Here is a 12,269-nt window from a genome sequence, read left to right as displayed (position 1 = left end):
CCGCAACGACTCTGTTCTGCTCGATCAGCTCCTCCCGTTTTTTCAATCTGCGTCAATCGGAAAGGCCTGATCGAGTGCGTCTGGCTACATAGTCCCAGAATCCTTGTCTTCAAGATCACTTAGCACTATCTGTTTGATCTCTTTAGCCGCACCTTCATTGGGATCAGTGGCAATTCCAGCTTGGGTTCCATTTTGTGGAAGCATAAATATGGAAGAAGTTCTATTGTTCACTCACTCTAGTTTCGATTCGTCGGCATCGACGAGAGTGGCACCTATCCGATTCAAGATGACCAAGACCTGATGAGAAATCTGACCTGGCGGGTGGAGTGGCCTCTTCTCTGGATGCACATCATTTTTGAAGGTTTCGGTCAACATGTTCACAGCAGTCAGCCGGCCTAAAATCACGCTGCCGCCTCATAGAAAGAGGCGAGAGAAGGGAACCAAGAGAAAGTACAAAGGGAAGAGGACGAGATAAAGGAGGCAGATGCACCAACCCCCTCTAGTATGTAGAGCTACCTGACTATAAAGTTGACCCTTCCCATTCAGATCACCCGGAAATCCCTCAATTTTTCAGCTTCGCTGCCTATCTCGCCGACTCCGAAAGGCACATCGCGGATGCATCTCCACTCCGATCTACCTACCTTGCACCATGAGAAGACATCCGTCCGTCTAGCAGGACCGGACCGAGGCCTCCAAGTTAATTATATCCTCCTAGTAAGGATCCTAGATCACTTAGACGAAGCGAGCCTCCTTAGGAACCAACATAAAGGAAAGACCATAGCCTCCAGCCAGGGTCCCGGCCCACCCAAAATCTCTGTTGTCTGCGCCCTCGGCAACAATGGGAGTGGATCTCACTCAAGGAGTCAGCCAGGCATCTACTCGTGCGTCATGTCTTTACCTCTTCATCCTTCTTTTTGGCGTCTATTTAATGTCCACCCTCTCCCCCTCCTTCACTTCTTAATCCCTCTTCACAACTCACCTACCTTGGCTACATTTTTACGGACCGCCATTAGCTCAACGCCCGTTGCTGTTCTTTAACCACTCTACCTAGATGAAGTGCCCACCTTCAACAATAAAACTACGAACGAAGAGAATCGGAATTAGTTCAGAGGAAGATGCCCGCCGCCACCGTTAACGCTCAACAGGACGACATTCGCTCCGCTGTGTTGACTCATGGGGTCTTCACATTTGAAACTATGGACAAGCCCCCTCCCCCTGGACTGAAGGAGAGCACCATGAAACGGGCCTTTTTCGGGAGCGACAAATACATGGCCTCCGGTGAGGGAGGGCCCATCCATCACTGTCATCCACTCATTCGTTCCATCTCAATCATGCGCCCCGAGGACGACACCAAGCCCAGCACCATTGTCCGGGCCAGGGACGAGCAGGCCCAGGAGCAGCAGCAGCCGCAGCAGACAGGCGCCAGGGGAAGCATGTGGAGCGTCTTAGTTGATAACGGTCAGGGGGACGAGCCCCGACCTCAAGACTGACAAGCACTGGGTCTCGTGGTGGAACTTGCTGGCGGTGCTGATGGCCATCGAAATGGGCCATGATACAGGTATCCCCGGGATTAGTGGTCCGACCACGGAGGGGGAACCAGATGAGCAACAAGAAAAGTCCTCGCTACCGCTCTACACAATAGAAGTCGAGAGCGAGAACGGTCGACGACTAAACCTCGCTTAGCAATTTCCGGGAGACATAATGGCGATATATCTCAGTCTCGTTCAAACGACCATGGGTCCTCCCGGGTCCTGTGAATGCTCCTCTTACGCGTTCGAGCACGAGGAGTATTAGAAAGTCCAACCTCTTTGGAGGTATCTTGGAGGGCCGGGCATTATTGAGGTCTTTTTCGCATTTCTTTCTCGGACGTGTCGCAGCCTGCTTTGCAGGTTCGCACAGCCAATGCCTAGGGCTTGCGACAGCTCGGATGGAGGTGGGAGAAATGGAGCTCGGGATGGTAATGGTGGTGATGAAGACGGTAGATCCGAAGACTAGGTCGAGGGATAGGAGGAGGCGGAGGAATCAAAGGTGACGGACGCAGTAGACACGAAGGATAGATGGACCGGCGTTTGCATAGTCTACTGGAAGGCCAATTTCTCATTCTGCTGCCCTCACATGTGAACTGCGACAGCCGTTAAACAATAGATTCTTGGTCCTCTTTCTCCGAGTCTTCATCCGCTGGCCTCGCTGTCCATAACTTGGCGCAACGGGTTTGGCGAGTGTCCGTACACAGATGAGTGGACTCAAATTGTGCTGTATTGCCATCTTACTGACTGCATTGACCTCTACATGTAGAATAGCATATTTCTCTTCTCCGAGATCTCCTTGCAGGTGGACGGGGAATAAGAGTAGACGTGTGCTCTAGAGCCTAGGCTGTGGTCTAGTTTGCAACGATCGCGGGTCGCGCTGGGTGGTTCGGATACGATGGAACGGTTGGCCTCACGTTTGCGATCGGAAACGGGGGAATCGAAAGGGTAGGCGGTGAGCTGTGCTTTTCGTTTTGGTGGGCCCCCAGCGGCATTGATGCCTTAGAATTGAGGTGTGGGGGTCCAGCACAGCCGGCGCAGGCAACTACAACGGCGCCTGGCATTCTTTCGGCTTGTTGATTGCTTTGCTGTTAGTCGATTAACATCCTGTAAATAAGGGAGGGAGGGATGTACAGAGGCAAACTTGCCGGGCTGACGGACCAGCCGCATCATACTCACTAGCCAACCGTGTCGTCACGGTGCGAAAGGGGCATGATTGTGGAGAGAAGCCGCAATCTCGGCCTCGTCTCGTACGGATCAGGGTGAGGTTCGATCGCAGTGCAGGAGTGTTCTTTACGCGGCTTGGGACCTAGGGGAACTCGAGAAACTATGAAGCACAATCTTCAACATGACGACTGACGTACAAACTCAAGATCAAAGTCTTCTAAAACTGAGCTTTGAACACCTCAACTGGGAGCCCGAAGTGCTCGTTAAGAAATGCTCTACAGACGATCGTGAAGTCTTGATTGCGTGCATGTATGAAACTCTGGTAGACTGGGTCATCGCAAAAGCCAACGACGCTATCGCTGCCTGGAGTAGGTCAAGTACTGGTTGTGGCCTCTCATTGAAGGCCGATAAAGTCTGTCCAGCCTGTGAGACTTCAACCTGCAGCAGTATGCCTTCCCTCCCATCAGTTCATTTCCCTTTCCATGGATTCCCCCGAAGAACTCTTTACAGGCCTCGACATCGCACCCAGGACCAAACTGTCGGCCTCGAGCCGGCTCTCTGGGTTTCTTGATGATGTTCCACCGTGTTGTGTGCGAAACCCTGATGTAGCTTTTTCTCATGTTGCTTTGTGCTTCCTGTTCATGTGCATTCTCAGACTCGTCGGGTTTGAGTAAAATTTGCCTTGGTCTTTACCATCACCCAGGAGACATTGGACTTTATCGTGACCCCCTGTGAGATTTTTCATGTCTCTTGAGATTCGAATTGCGCACATATGATTTCTCACAACCTTCGAAGGAGCAGATATAGGGTCTCGTTCCAGTGTGGATGAGAACATGTCTCTCTAAGTCGACTTTGCGATAGCAGGACAAGGAACAGTCGGGGCATGGGTACTTCCTGGACCTGCCTGACCCGAGTGCCGGTTCAGAACCCAAGACTTTCATGGGCGAATTAACATGGTTGACATTTGGTAGTGGAATCGGGTTCTCACGCTCATCTAGTTCGCCTTTCCAATCTGGGTCATAGTACTGACTGTCCTTGTCTAGTGTAGCAACGTAACGACTTTTGCCTCCCTTTTTCGAGTGATTCTTTAAGTGGGCTTGAAGTGCATCTTTTCTCTTGTATCGTTTGTCACACATGGGTACCCAACACCTATGCATAGGTGGGCCGTGAACGTTTCTGTGGATAGTTTCTTGGTGTCGCTTCAGATGACTTTTGTGCTTGAAGTTGTTCGGCTTTCCTGTTTTTTTGTCAGTGCAGCCAGGATAATTGCACTGGAATTTGTCGACTGCGCTAAGAGCAATTTTGGTCATATGTTGATTGGAGTCATCGCCATATACTATGCGTTCTTTCACGTCCTCACTAGGTGTCGTCGAAATGGAATTTGTGGAGATTAGTAGTCCCTCATCTAAAGTAGGGCTCAACTCTTCTGGTTCGTATATCGCGATATTTTCTGATGACATGAGGAAGTCTTCTTCGACTAGAGGAAGAGGCTGACTTTCCCATTGCACCGTTTCTGCCAGAACTCGGGGATCCAGACTCCCAAAATCGCCTAATTCATTTGGCGACGTATAGGCTGGGAGCTCGCACCACATGGTGAAAGGTGTGTGAGATCCGAGCCTCTCGTATTCTTCAGTTGGTTGTAGCAACTCGAGATTGGTAGTATTAGGATTCACTGGAGATCCTCTCTCCAGATCCAGTGGTCGAGGCAATAGATGATCAGAGGGACCGCACACTTGAATGAGCTCAATGAGCCTTTCACGAGAGAGGTCTTTCAGTGTATCCAGATGAACGCTCGGAAAGAGCTTTTGTAGGATAGTCCGATACCCTAGGAAGCCTTCTCGGCAATTCTGTCCACATAAAGTTAGAAATGGCTAATTAGGTGTCGCACAGCCGTCTGCTCACATAGAAGTCGGGTGTACAAGATAGGCGTTCCTCATTGCATCTAACTTTGTAGTGGCTGCACTGTTCACAAGCTCTCGCCGCGAGTTCTGCGGTCGAGCTTGCCATTCTGCTCGGCCTGTTCAGCGCTGCTTTACTGTTCAGTCGCGAACATCTCAAGCATTTCTGAGCGGACTATCTGTTTGTGTCGAAGTAATGGTCTTATCCTTTCTTTCGTCAAAGATTTTGGGAGGTAGGTGTTTGTTTTTCGAGTCTTCGGTTGGCATCGCGATAGAGTGTTATCCCTCGAGCGTTGACAAAACCTCAAAAGAGCTTGATGGGAGCGGGAACTGATTAATGTTGGGGATGAGAGCACACTTGGAGGTAGATGAAACAAGGATCAACGCCCTATCGCAAAGATAACAACCCTGGTAGCCTTAACCGGTGAGGCATTTGAGGCCAAGGATTATGTTGCAGTAGTACCAGCCAACAATTTAAGCCAACAAACCACTTTTTGCGACGAGGCACGGACCCATAGCACACGATTACCAGCTTTTAGATGCGTACGGGAAGAGTGACAGTCATGATTGGGATGCCTATTGGTCCTCTCCATGCTGAGACAACATCTCCTCCTTTCGACTCGGTGCTTTACTATGGCTTCGTGTTCCTTGCCCCTCGTCCTTCCTCTTGGACGACAGGCTCCAGCATCTAGGAGATGCTACTAGACGAAAAGGGATTCGGTGTTATTTTAACTGGGCCCGTAACAGAAGCTGGGAGTGGGTCCGAGGTTCAAAGAGGCTTTGTACAGATGGTCTCGTTCTGGATCGTCACCACCTCCTTGTCAAACGAGCGCCCCGCCGAACATGACCAGCAAGCTACGATGAGGCAACCCTGGACCTGCCTCAACCAATGCATCGAAATTGATGGAATCCAGCCACCTTTGTGAGTCATTACATAAGTCAAACCAGGAATGTCACGGGGCTGAACCGATGAGGCCGCGAAGCTCTCCAAGTTAACGGATCGACCCTGAAAGATCTCCACATTGATAGGACCATAATAAAAACGGACATCAGGAGAATGTGTCCAATTTTTTTGTGTTAAGTCTGGACTTGAGATAATATTGTCAGGCTTTTATTAGTAAGAAACACCTCTTTTTAGCAGACGGAACAACTCCTTTGGGAGATCTCACTGCCAAGGGCTTTCTCTAAAGTCTTCCCTCTTCCAAAGCCGACAACAGCGATAGCGAGTCGCTTTCGAGGTAAAGCGCCCGACAATATTTGTCGTCGTTGGCAGGTGCTAGCCAATCTCGAGGTATGTCGTAGCTTTCATTGAATACGGCCATTCCTCTGAAATGTTCTCAGAGCTGACGTAGTCGGCTCGATGGTCATCGACAATGAGGGGAAAGTACTTCTTCTTGCATAGTGTGTGCAGTTCATCAACTTTCTTCACTACGCACCACTGGCGACGTCTTGCTTGCTCATATTGTGCCTTCGCTTTCTTTTCGTCCTTCGTAGCGGAATGACTCTTTCCACGGGTTTTCAATTTGGAGCTAGAATATCTCTTGGAAGGCCTGGCCATATGTTTTGGAAGACCACTGAGCGAAAGCCTGTTTGAAAGCCATTAAATGCCTCATCGGTTGAGAGGCTGGTCACCGTTGTTGTCTGCGGCGACCGTTATGGCGACCACCGTGTAGCCCGTCTGGGCAGACTGACGTGCGGTCTAACTGGTTGAGAGGCTAGTCATCGGTGTTGCCTGCGCAGCGACCGCAATGGCGACCACCCTTGGAAGTCGGTGGGTAGGTCTGGCACTAAAGCGGAAGAGAAGTTGACGATATGTATCCTCGAATATGGTGCCCAGCGATTCCCAACATGAAACAGCCACTGGCCATACTTCGTTCGCCTCGATATTTCCGATCGGGGTCACCAATGGTCGAAGCATAATCTCCAGTCCTTTTATTAACACACCGTCTACCTGCGACAGAGTGGCGCTTGTGTGCGACTACGAGTCGGCCAACCTGAGATCACACTCCGCTTCAAGCTCCAAGACATAGATCATTATAGAAAGAGGCGAAACAAGGGAACCAAGAAGAAGCACAAAGGCAAGTGGACGAGGTAAAGAAGGTCTAGGCGTCGAGGCACCAGAAGTATCGTAACAACAGATGGCATGAATGTGTCCGGTAATCGTACAGTAATGTCATTCTCAGACCGCAATGTTGCCGAGCGGGCTGGAAGACTCACCAGATGATACAGCCTGTGCACCATTCGCTGCTGTAAGCGCCCAGCTCCGTTTTGAGTTATCATTATGCCTCCTTGGTTGAAGACCAAGGGAGAAAATGTGAAACGGTCGACCACCGGAGAATGACTGCCGACGACCACTTCAGAATTATCACCTAAAATAGCGTCATAAAACCACCATTTTATGAGGTTCTACCAGAGAAGGAAGACCAATAACCCCTGTCGCACTAAGGGCGAAGCGGTTTGGAACTGTGTACCACGAATTTTGGAGGGCCTTTTCACATCGCATGGACCATGGGGGCTTGATCACGTGTGATACAGTCTAACCATGGCGGGAAACCGCACTGTGACCACCAATTTCGGTACCTGACACTGCACACTGCTGAGGACTTCATCTGAACCACGGAGATGTGGTACTATCTTCATTATGTAAAATTTTTTATTTTCTCCCTCTCTACAAAACGACTGGAGTTTTGGATATCCACAAGAAGCAACTCGAATCAGAATGTCAGCAGAAGACTCAGATACAGTTGCATTCTCGTATATTGGCACTGCAGAAACATTATTTGATCTCAAAATACTTGGGGATTTTTGCGCTACCAATGCTCCCCGGACGAGACGTGGTTCAGGAAGAATACAATCGGCAGTTCTCAAACAGAGTCAATTTTACTTTCATACAGCGCGGAGAGAATATTCTCACACCACCAATGGATTGGCTGGGAGCTGGTGAAGACGATGCCGCTACTTTCAAAATCTTCCGACCTCAAGACGCTAACAACCCTTATGTTCAACTCAAAGTCGGCCGGATAAGCAGAGGCGAGAAAGACTTTGAGCTCCACGTGTTTTATAGGCACCTGAAAGTCACTACTGACTATACTGGACTACTGAATATCATGATTAAACTCCATGTGGTGAGTGGCATCTAAACTCTCTGATACCAGCGCTTAGTTTACTTAGCCGTCGATTATCCGAGAATTGCTCCTTCTCAGATGTAAGGCACACGCAGCGTTGAGTGAAGTGTACGAAAGTCATCTCGCACAAGATTCCGTAACTTCTCTAAACCACTACCTCCAACAAATGCGGGTTTTAGAGCGGCTCTTAGGGCGAAGCTTCGAAGACAAGACCGCGCTCCTTACCAAAGTCGAAAGTGTATACAGATTGTCTGGAAGTATCCATTTCCTTAAGGCTTTCGTCTCGGCATCCACCCCTTGCTGTTTCATAATCCACGGGCGCGTAGATAGTTCTGAGGACTGTCCCCTCAAGAAACTGGAGGCTATCGGGGGCTGGGAGATGAGGTGACGCCGTTACTGTAGCATTATTGGTCCTAGTAGACCTTGATTGGTTGGCTGGAAGACGTTCTTTCCGTTTGAGCTAGTAACATGGACGTGTTAACTAGACAGAGACATTCACCCTTTGACAGGTTATTGGCACACGTGGATCCGTGTGTTCACAACTCGGTTTCGAAGGGGCCTCTCCCACCCCGCCTGATTGGCTGTGTAAGTGGCTCCGTATGCTAACCAAGCAGCGACCCCAACCAATATGTTTATCCTTTTTGTGTATGAATGCCCCTCGGTGAGGCTGCCAGCCACTGAATTTTCGTCCTTTGGTATGCTGCGATAAAAGGAATTGCTCTGCGCGACAATCCTATAGCCCCACTTCAAATCTTATCACCTCCTTCAACTGAATTTTGGCTCTGCGAAATCGTCTCGTTCAACAGCTACTTGCCATGGGGTACAAAAGAAAACGCAAAGCTATTCCCCGTCAAGTTGCACACCGTGCAAAACTTGAAAGGACGTGTCTACATTTTCCCGTATGTTCCTGTCCGGGGAGTGATACCGTCATTCGGCTCTCAAGCATTCCTGACGACCTCCGAATGCGGAAGGAGGATCTAAAATGCAAATCGCGGTACTTCGATTCTATCCCTGAAGAGCGATGGACCGGATTCTTTTGTATTATTGACGGAAAGCTAATTCCTGTTGATGAGGTATAGTTGTGTGTATTAAACCTAGTCAAAACGAGTTCTGACAATCTTAGGATGTGCGGCCTAACAATGAGCCCATCGAGCTGGCAAATCACATATATCTATTGCTGGAGCTTCTATATCACCAATATCCAGCAAACCTCTCAAACCAGCAGATATATATCCTGGCTCAAGTAGCCAAAGAGTACGAATGCATTCCAAACGTCAGATCCACATTGGTCCCATTGATCAATGGCTTCCTCTCGGAAGATCCCGTTCTGGCTTTGAAAGCTTCCCAAAAAGTGGAAGATGAAAACGGGTTCACAAAAGCTCTCGAAGTTATTGTATCTCGGTGGCCGCTTGCAAAAAAAAAGGGGGATTTAAGTCACAATCTCATAAAGATGTGTGAACACCAGTCGCAGCAATTTCTTGGACGTCGGCAAGAAGTCTATCGCGAATTGTCTTCCCTAGGTCACACTCGGACTATGGCGCACTTCGTTGTCTGGGGTGGATATTCCAGGTTCCTCGCACAACGGGTACTTCCCCACTGGCCTTCTAGTGTCGAAGCCCTGGAAGGCCTGCGAGAGCTCGGCAGTATCGCGACAGTCACCGAACTTTTTGATCGCTGTGGGGCGGCTCAAATTCTTGATTCAATTGGTCTGGTTGATGATAGGCTCGAGATCGAGTTATATCAAGCTTTGTTAGGTTGGTCTGAAGACGACGAAGAAATTCGAGATCTCAACCTATTTAGGGCGGAAAATATGCATACCGTGAAGGAGATTGGGGATGCATTTGAGGAACTAAAGGGGGAAGTTCTGCAAGTCCTTGGGCCGTGGATGAAGAATGATTTCAGGAACTGGACAGTTCCCCAGCTCAAGATCGCGTCGGATCAATTTCCGTGGAAAGAATAGGGATTCATTTTCGACGACTCGGCGCAATGGGCGACCACGAGATACGATCTTTCTCCACTGAGGATAGTCTTCAGATGTTGTTCAGGTTCTTTGTCAAGATTGAGATCGGATATCAGGAATCCAAGAGTTCACCGTATATTGGCCAGTGTAGGTATTTAGCAAGCTGGGCAAGTGGACGGAGATAGGCAGGAGTTCTGCGAAAACGCCAACCCTGCATCCAGCCTATCTGTCTGATTTATATTGACACTGACCGAGTTGGCGGATTGAAGCATCCGTAAATGACATTGGTAAATAGCGCATGCAGTAAACGCCAGCGGCTGCAGAATGGAATGGCCCTGCCCAAGAAAAGGGCTGCAAGTGAAGTGTTGCAAAACCCAGCCAGGGTGGACAGTCCTCATGTCAAAGATCGGCTCTACAGGTAGCTGGGAAGCGGCTTCCAACCGCCTTCACTGCCATCCTGAACGTTCGCCCTTTTTGCAATACACCACCACTAATCCTCCGAGCCAGGAACGAATACCCACCCTTTGGGGTCCACCTTTTCTATTACCCTATGAAGATTGCAAGGATATGTCGACGGGGAGTCGCACTTTGCAGGGGATGGGCTAATACGGCCCACAACTGCTCTTCCTACACCCTGCGAGGGGAGCTCGGGCAGGAAGGCTCTTCGATCCAGTAGCCACGTAACATTTCGGCCTGCAGACCAGGATTTATGTTAGCCTAGGTAAAAAGGGATGGACTGTAAACTTTCCTTTTTAGCTCTACACTCAACTAAGTACCGTTTGGTAAGCTTCTGCGCAGAGCGACGACCGTATGGATGTTTCTCGACATTCAGTCCCTTCAAGGACCTTGAGACTTCGTCATGGAGGCATCCATTTGGCTCGATGGTGTCGTCGGGTGGGAGTTGAACTGAGTCGCTCACTACAGTTGACAGCCTAGTGAAGCGATCAATGCGGTCTCGAGGTGTTGGTGACTTTGATGTGTCATAGGTTTGTTTGAACCCCATGAATTCCTGATGAATCTTTTTCAGTGGTTTCTCCGTCTTTGACCTATACATCTGTTAAATCTAATGTTACAAATAGGTGATAAAGGCTCACCGCTGATAAAAAGGTTGAAAGACTGCCTGTTCTTGAGTGAAGGCCATCGCTGTGAGTGCTTGTGTTAGAAAGTTCGCAGTAAAGACAGTGCTCACGTAGGGGGCCAGTTGATCGAGGGAGAATTTTCGTGAAAGGCACCAGTGGACACGTCTCCACGGTCACGTGCGGATGGATTTTTCTATATGTGACTGTGCCTGACAGGAGATTTAACTGTGGGCTGTGCCTTCAAGAATGATCGAATTCTCGAAAGACGTCGAAGGGCGAGGGAAGGAGGAAGTAGATATCCCGCAGAATCGTCGACGACGTGATTGAAACCGGTATCTCACGTGCGAGGTTATTAGGGGTGTACACAGGTTGAGATGATCCGGGGGTTACTTCCGTCAGGAGACGAGGCGTTCATGCATCCAACGGTTCTCTGATGGCCAAAACGAGAATTTATTGTGATGATAACCAGTTACCGTTCGGCGATTGTAAGACAAACAAATCATAGAAACCACAACTCGTCCCTGGCGATTATGAGTCAAGGCGGACGCGCACGACATAATATGGAGGTACGCCTACGACGTCAAGGAAGGCCTTATCAACGTCTGTGTGAAGAAGGAAATTTCGGAATGGTTTAGCACGGACCCCCACATTGCAGATTGCTATCCAGTCCGGGTCACCACAAAACCGACTGTAGAAAAGGCCACTTTGGCCGCTCAAAAGGCTCTACAGGATGAATTGGGGGGGAGACGAGACGTACGAATATGGGACGAGGTATATGAAGATGACGGACGGGTAAGGATTCGAGCAATCTACAAAGACCCAGCCAACGATGTAAAGGCGATCGTTTTAGTGGAGGAAGAAACAGTTAACGAACCCATTAGCGATGGAGGCGAAGACCTAGAAGATGATAACATAATGAGTGAGGATGAGAGTATGGATAATGATGACGAAGGAGGAGGATGACGGAGATAGCGATTACACAGACAATAGTATATTATAGTCATCTTATTGATTACTGGAGGCAGAGCACCAGATCTTATTGTTCCGCTGTTGACCAGGCTATCCAGATCAAGCTATATCTTAAGCGCGCAGGCCCCGGAAACCGCAGCTTAGTTCTCTGCCTCGAAGATTTATTACCGGTCGAGTAAGCCTTACCCTCAACAACAGCAAACGGGAAGGCGAGATCTAAGCCGTGTGGCGCCGGTACTAAGAGCAGCATTAGTTTAAGCGGCCCCTCTAACTCGTGCTATACCATCTTATTCTGGAGCCTGTCGAGTTTTGCGGGCGCAGGTAGTCGGCTGCAACGCCGTCAGTGACATAGTAACGAGGTAATGAAGTTGTATAGAGCGAGATCAACTAACTACTTTCCTATATTCTTCGGCTCTTTCTCCGGTGATCAGTCGCGTTTTCTTCCTCGCCCTTATCTCGGGCTGAATAGTTCCGTTTACCTGTGGTCATTCAGTTAGGTTGAATTCCAAATGATGAAAGGTGTTTCCTACGACTTAAACGATCAA

The 12,269-nt window shown here is 49.2% G+C and overlaps 3 protein-coding genes across 3 annotated transcripts; 1 reads left to right on the top strand and 2 right to left on the bottom strand.

The window, feature by feature from the left end:
* Nucleotides 1-983: 983 nt before the first annotated feature.
* On the top strand, nucleotides 984-2,084 carry PV07_10505 (uncharacterized protein). Its single transcript, XM_016397840.1, has one exon. It carries the CDS (start codon nucleotides 1,116-1,118, stop codon nucleotides 1,488-1,490), a length of 375 nt encoding a protein of 124 aa, XP_016245031.1. The 5' UTR covers nucleotides 984-1,115; the 3' UTR covers nucleotides 1,491-2,084.
* Nucleotides 2,085-3,309: 1,225 nt separating this feature from the next.
* On the bottom strand, nucleotides 3,310-4,285 carry PV07_10504 (uncharacterized protein; the record flags this gene model as incomplete). The annotated part of the gene is made up of 2 exons (XM_016397839.1): nucleotides 3,310-3,422; nucleotides 3,478-4,285. The coding sequence occupies 2 exons, from the start codon at nucleotides 4,283-4,285 to the stop codon at nucleotides 3,310-3,312; spliced, it is 921 nt and encodes a 306-aa protein (XP_016245030.1).
* A 1,582-nt stretch (nucleotides 4,286-5,867) lies between these two features.
* On the bottom strand, nucleotides 5,868-6,149 carry PV07_10503 (uncharacterized protein; the record flags this gene model as incomplete). The annotated part of the gene is made up of 1 exon (XM_016397838.1): nucleotides 5,868-6,149. One exon carries the CDS (start codon nucleotides 6,147-6,149, stop codon nucleotides 5,868-5,870), a length of 282 nt encoding a protein of 93 aa, XP_016245029.1.
* Nucleotides 6,150-12,269: the final 6,120 nt, after the last annotated feature.

This window comes from Cladophialophora immunda (genome assembly GCF_000835495.1).
Source record: "Cladophialophora immunda strain CBS 83496 unplaced genomic scaffold supercont1.6, whole genome shotgun sequence".
In the NCBI taxonomy this organism is placed as follows: domain Eukaryota; kingdom Fungi; phylum Ascomycota; class Eurotiomycetes; order Chaetothyriales; family Herpotrichiellaceae; genus Cladophialophora; species Cladophialophora immunda.
Note: the sequence above shows the minus strand (reverse complement) of the source record. Positions and strands in the feature narration are given on the sequence as shown.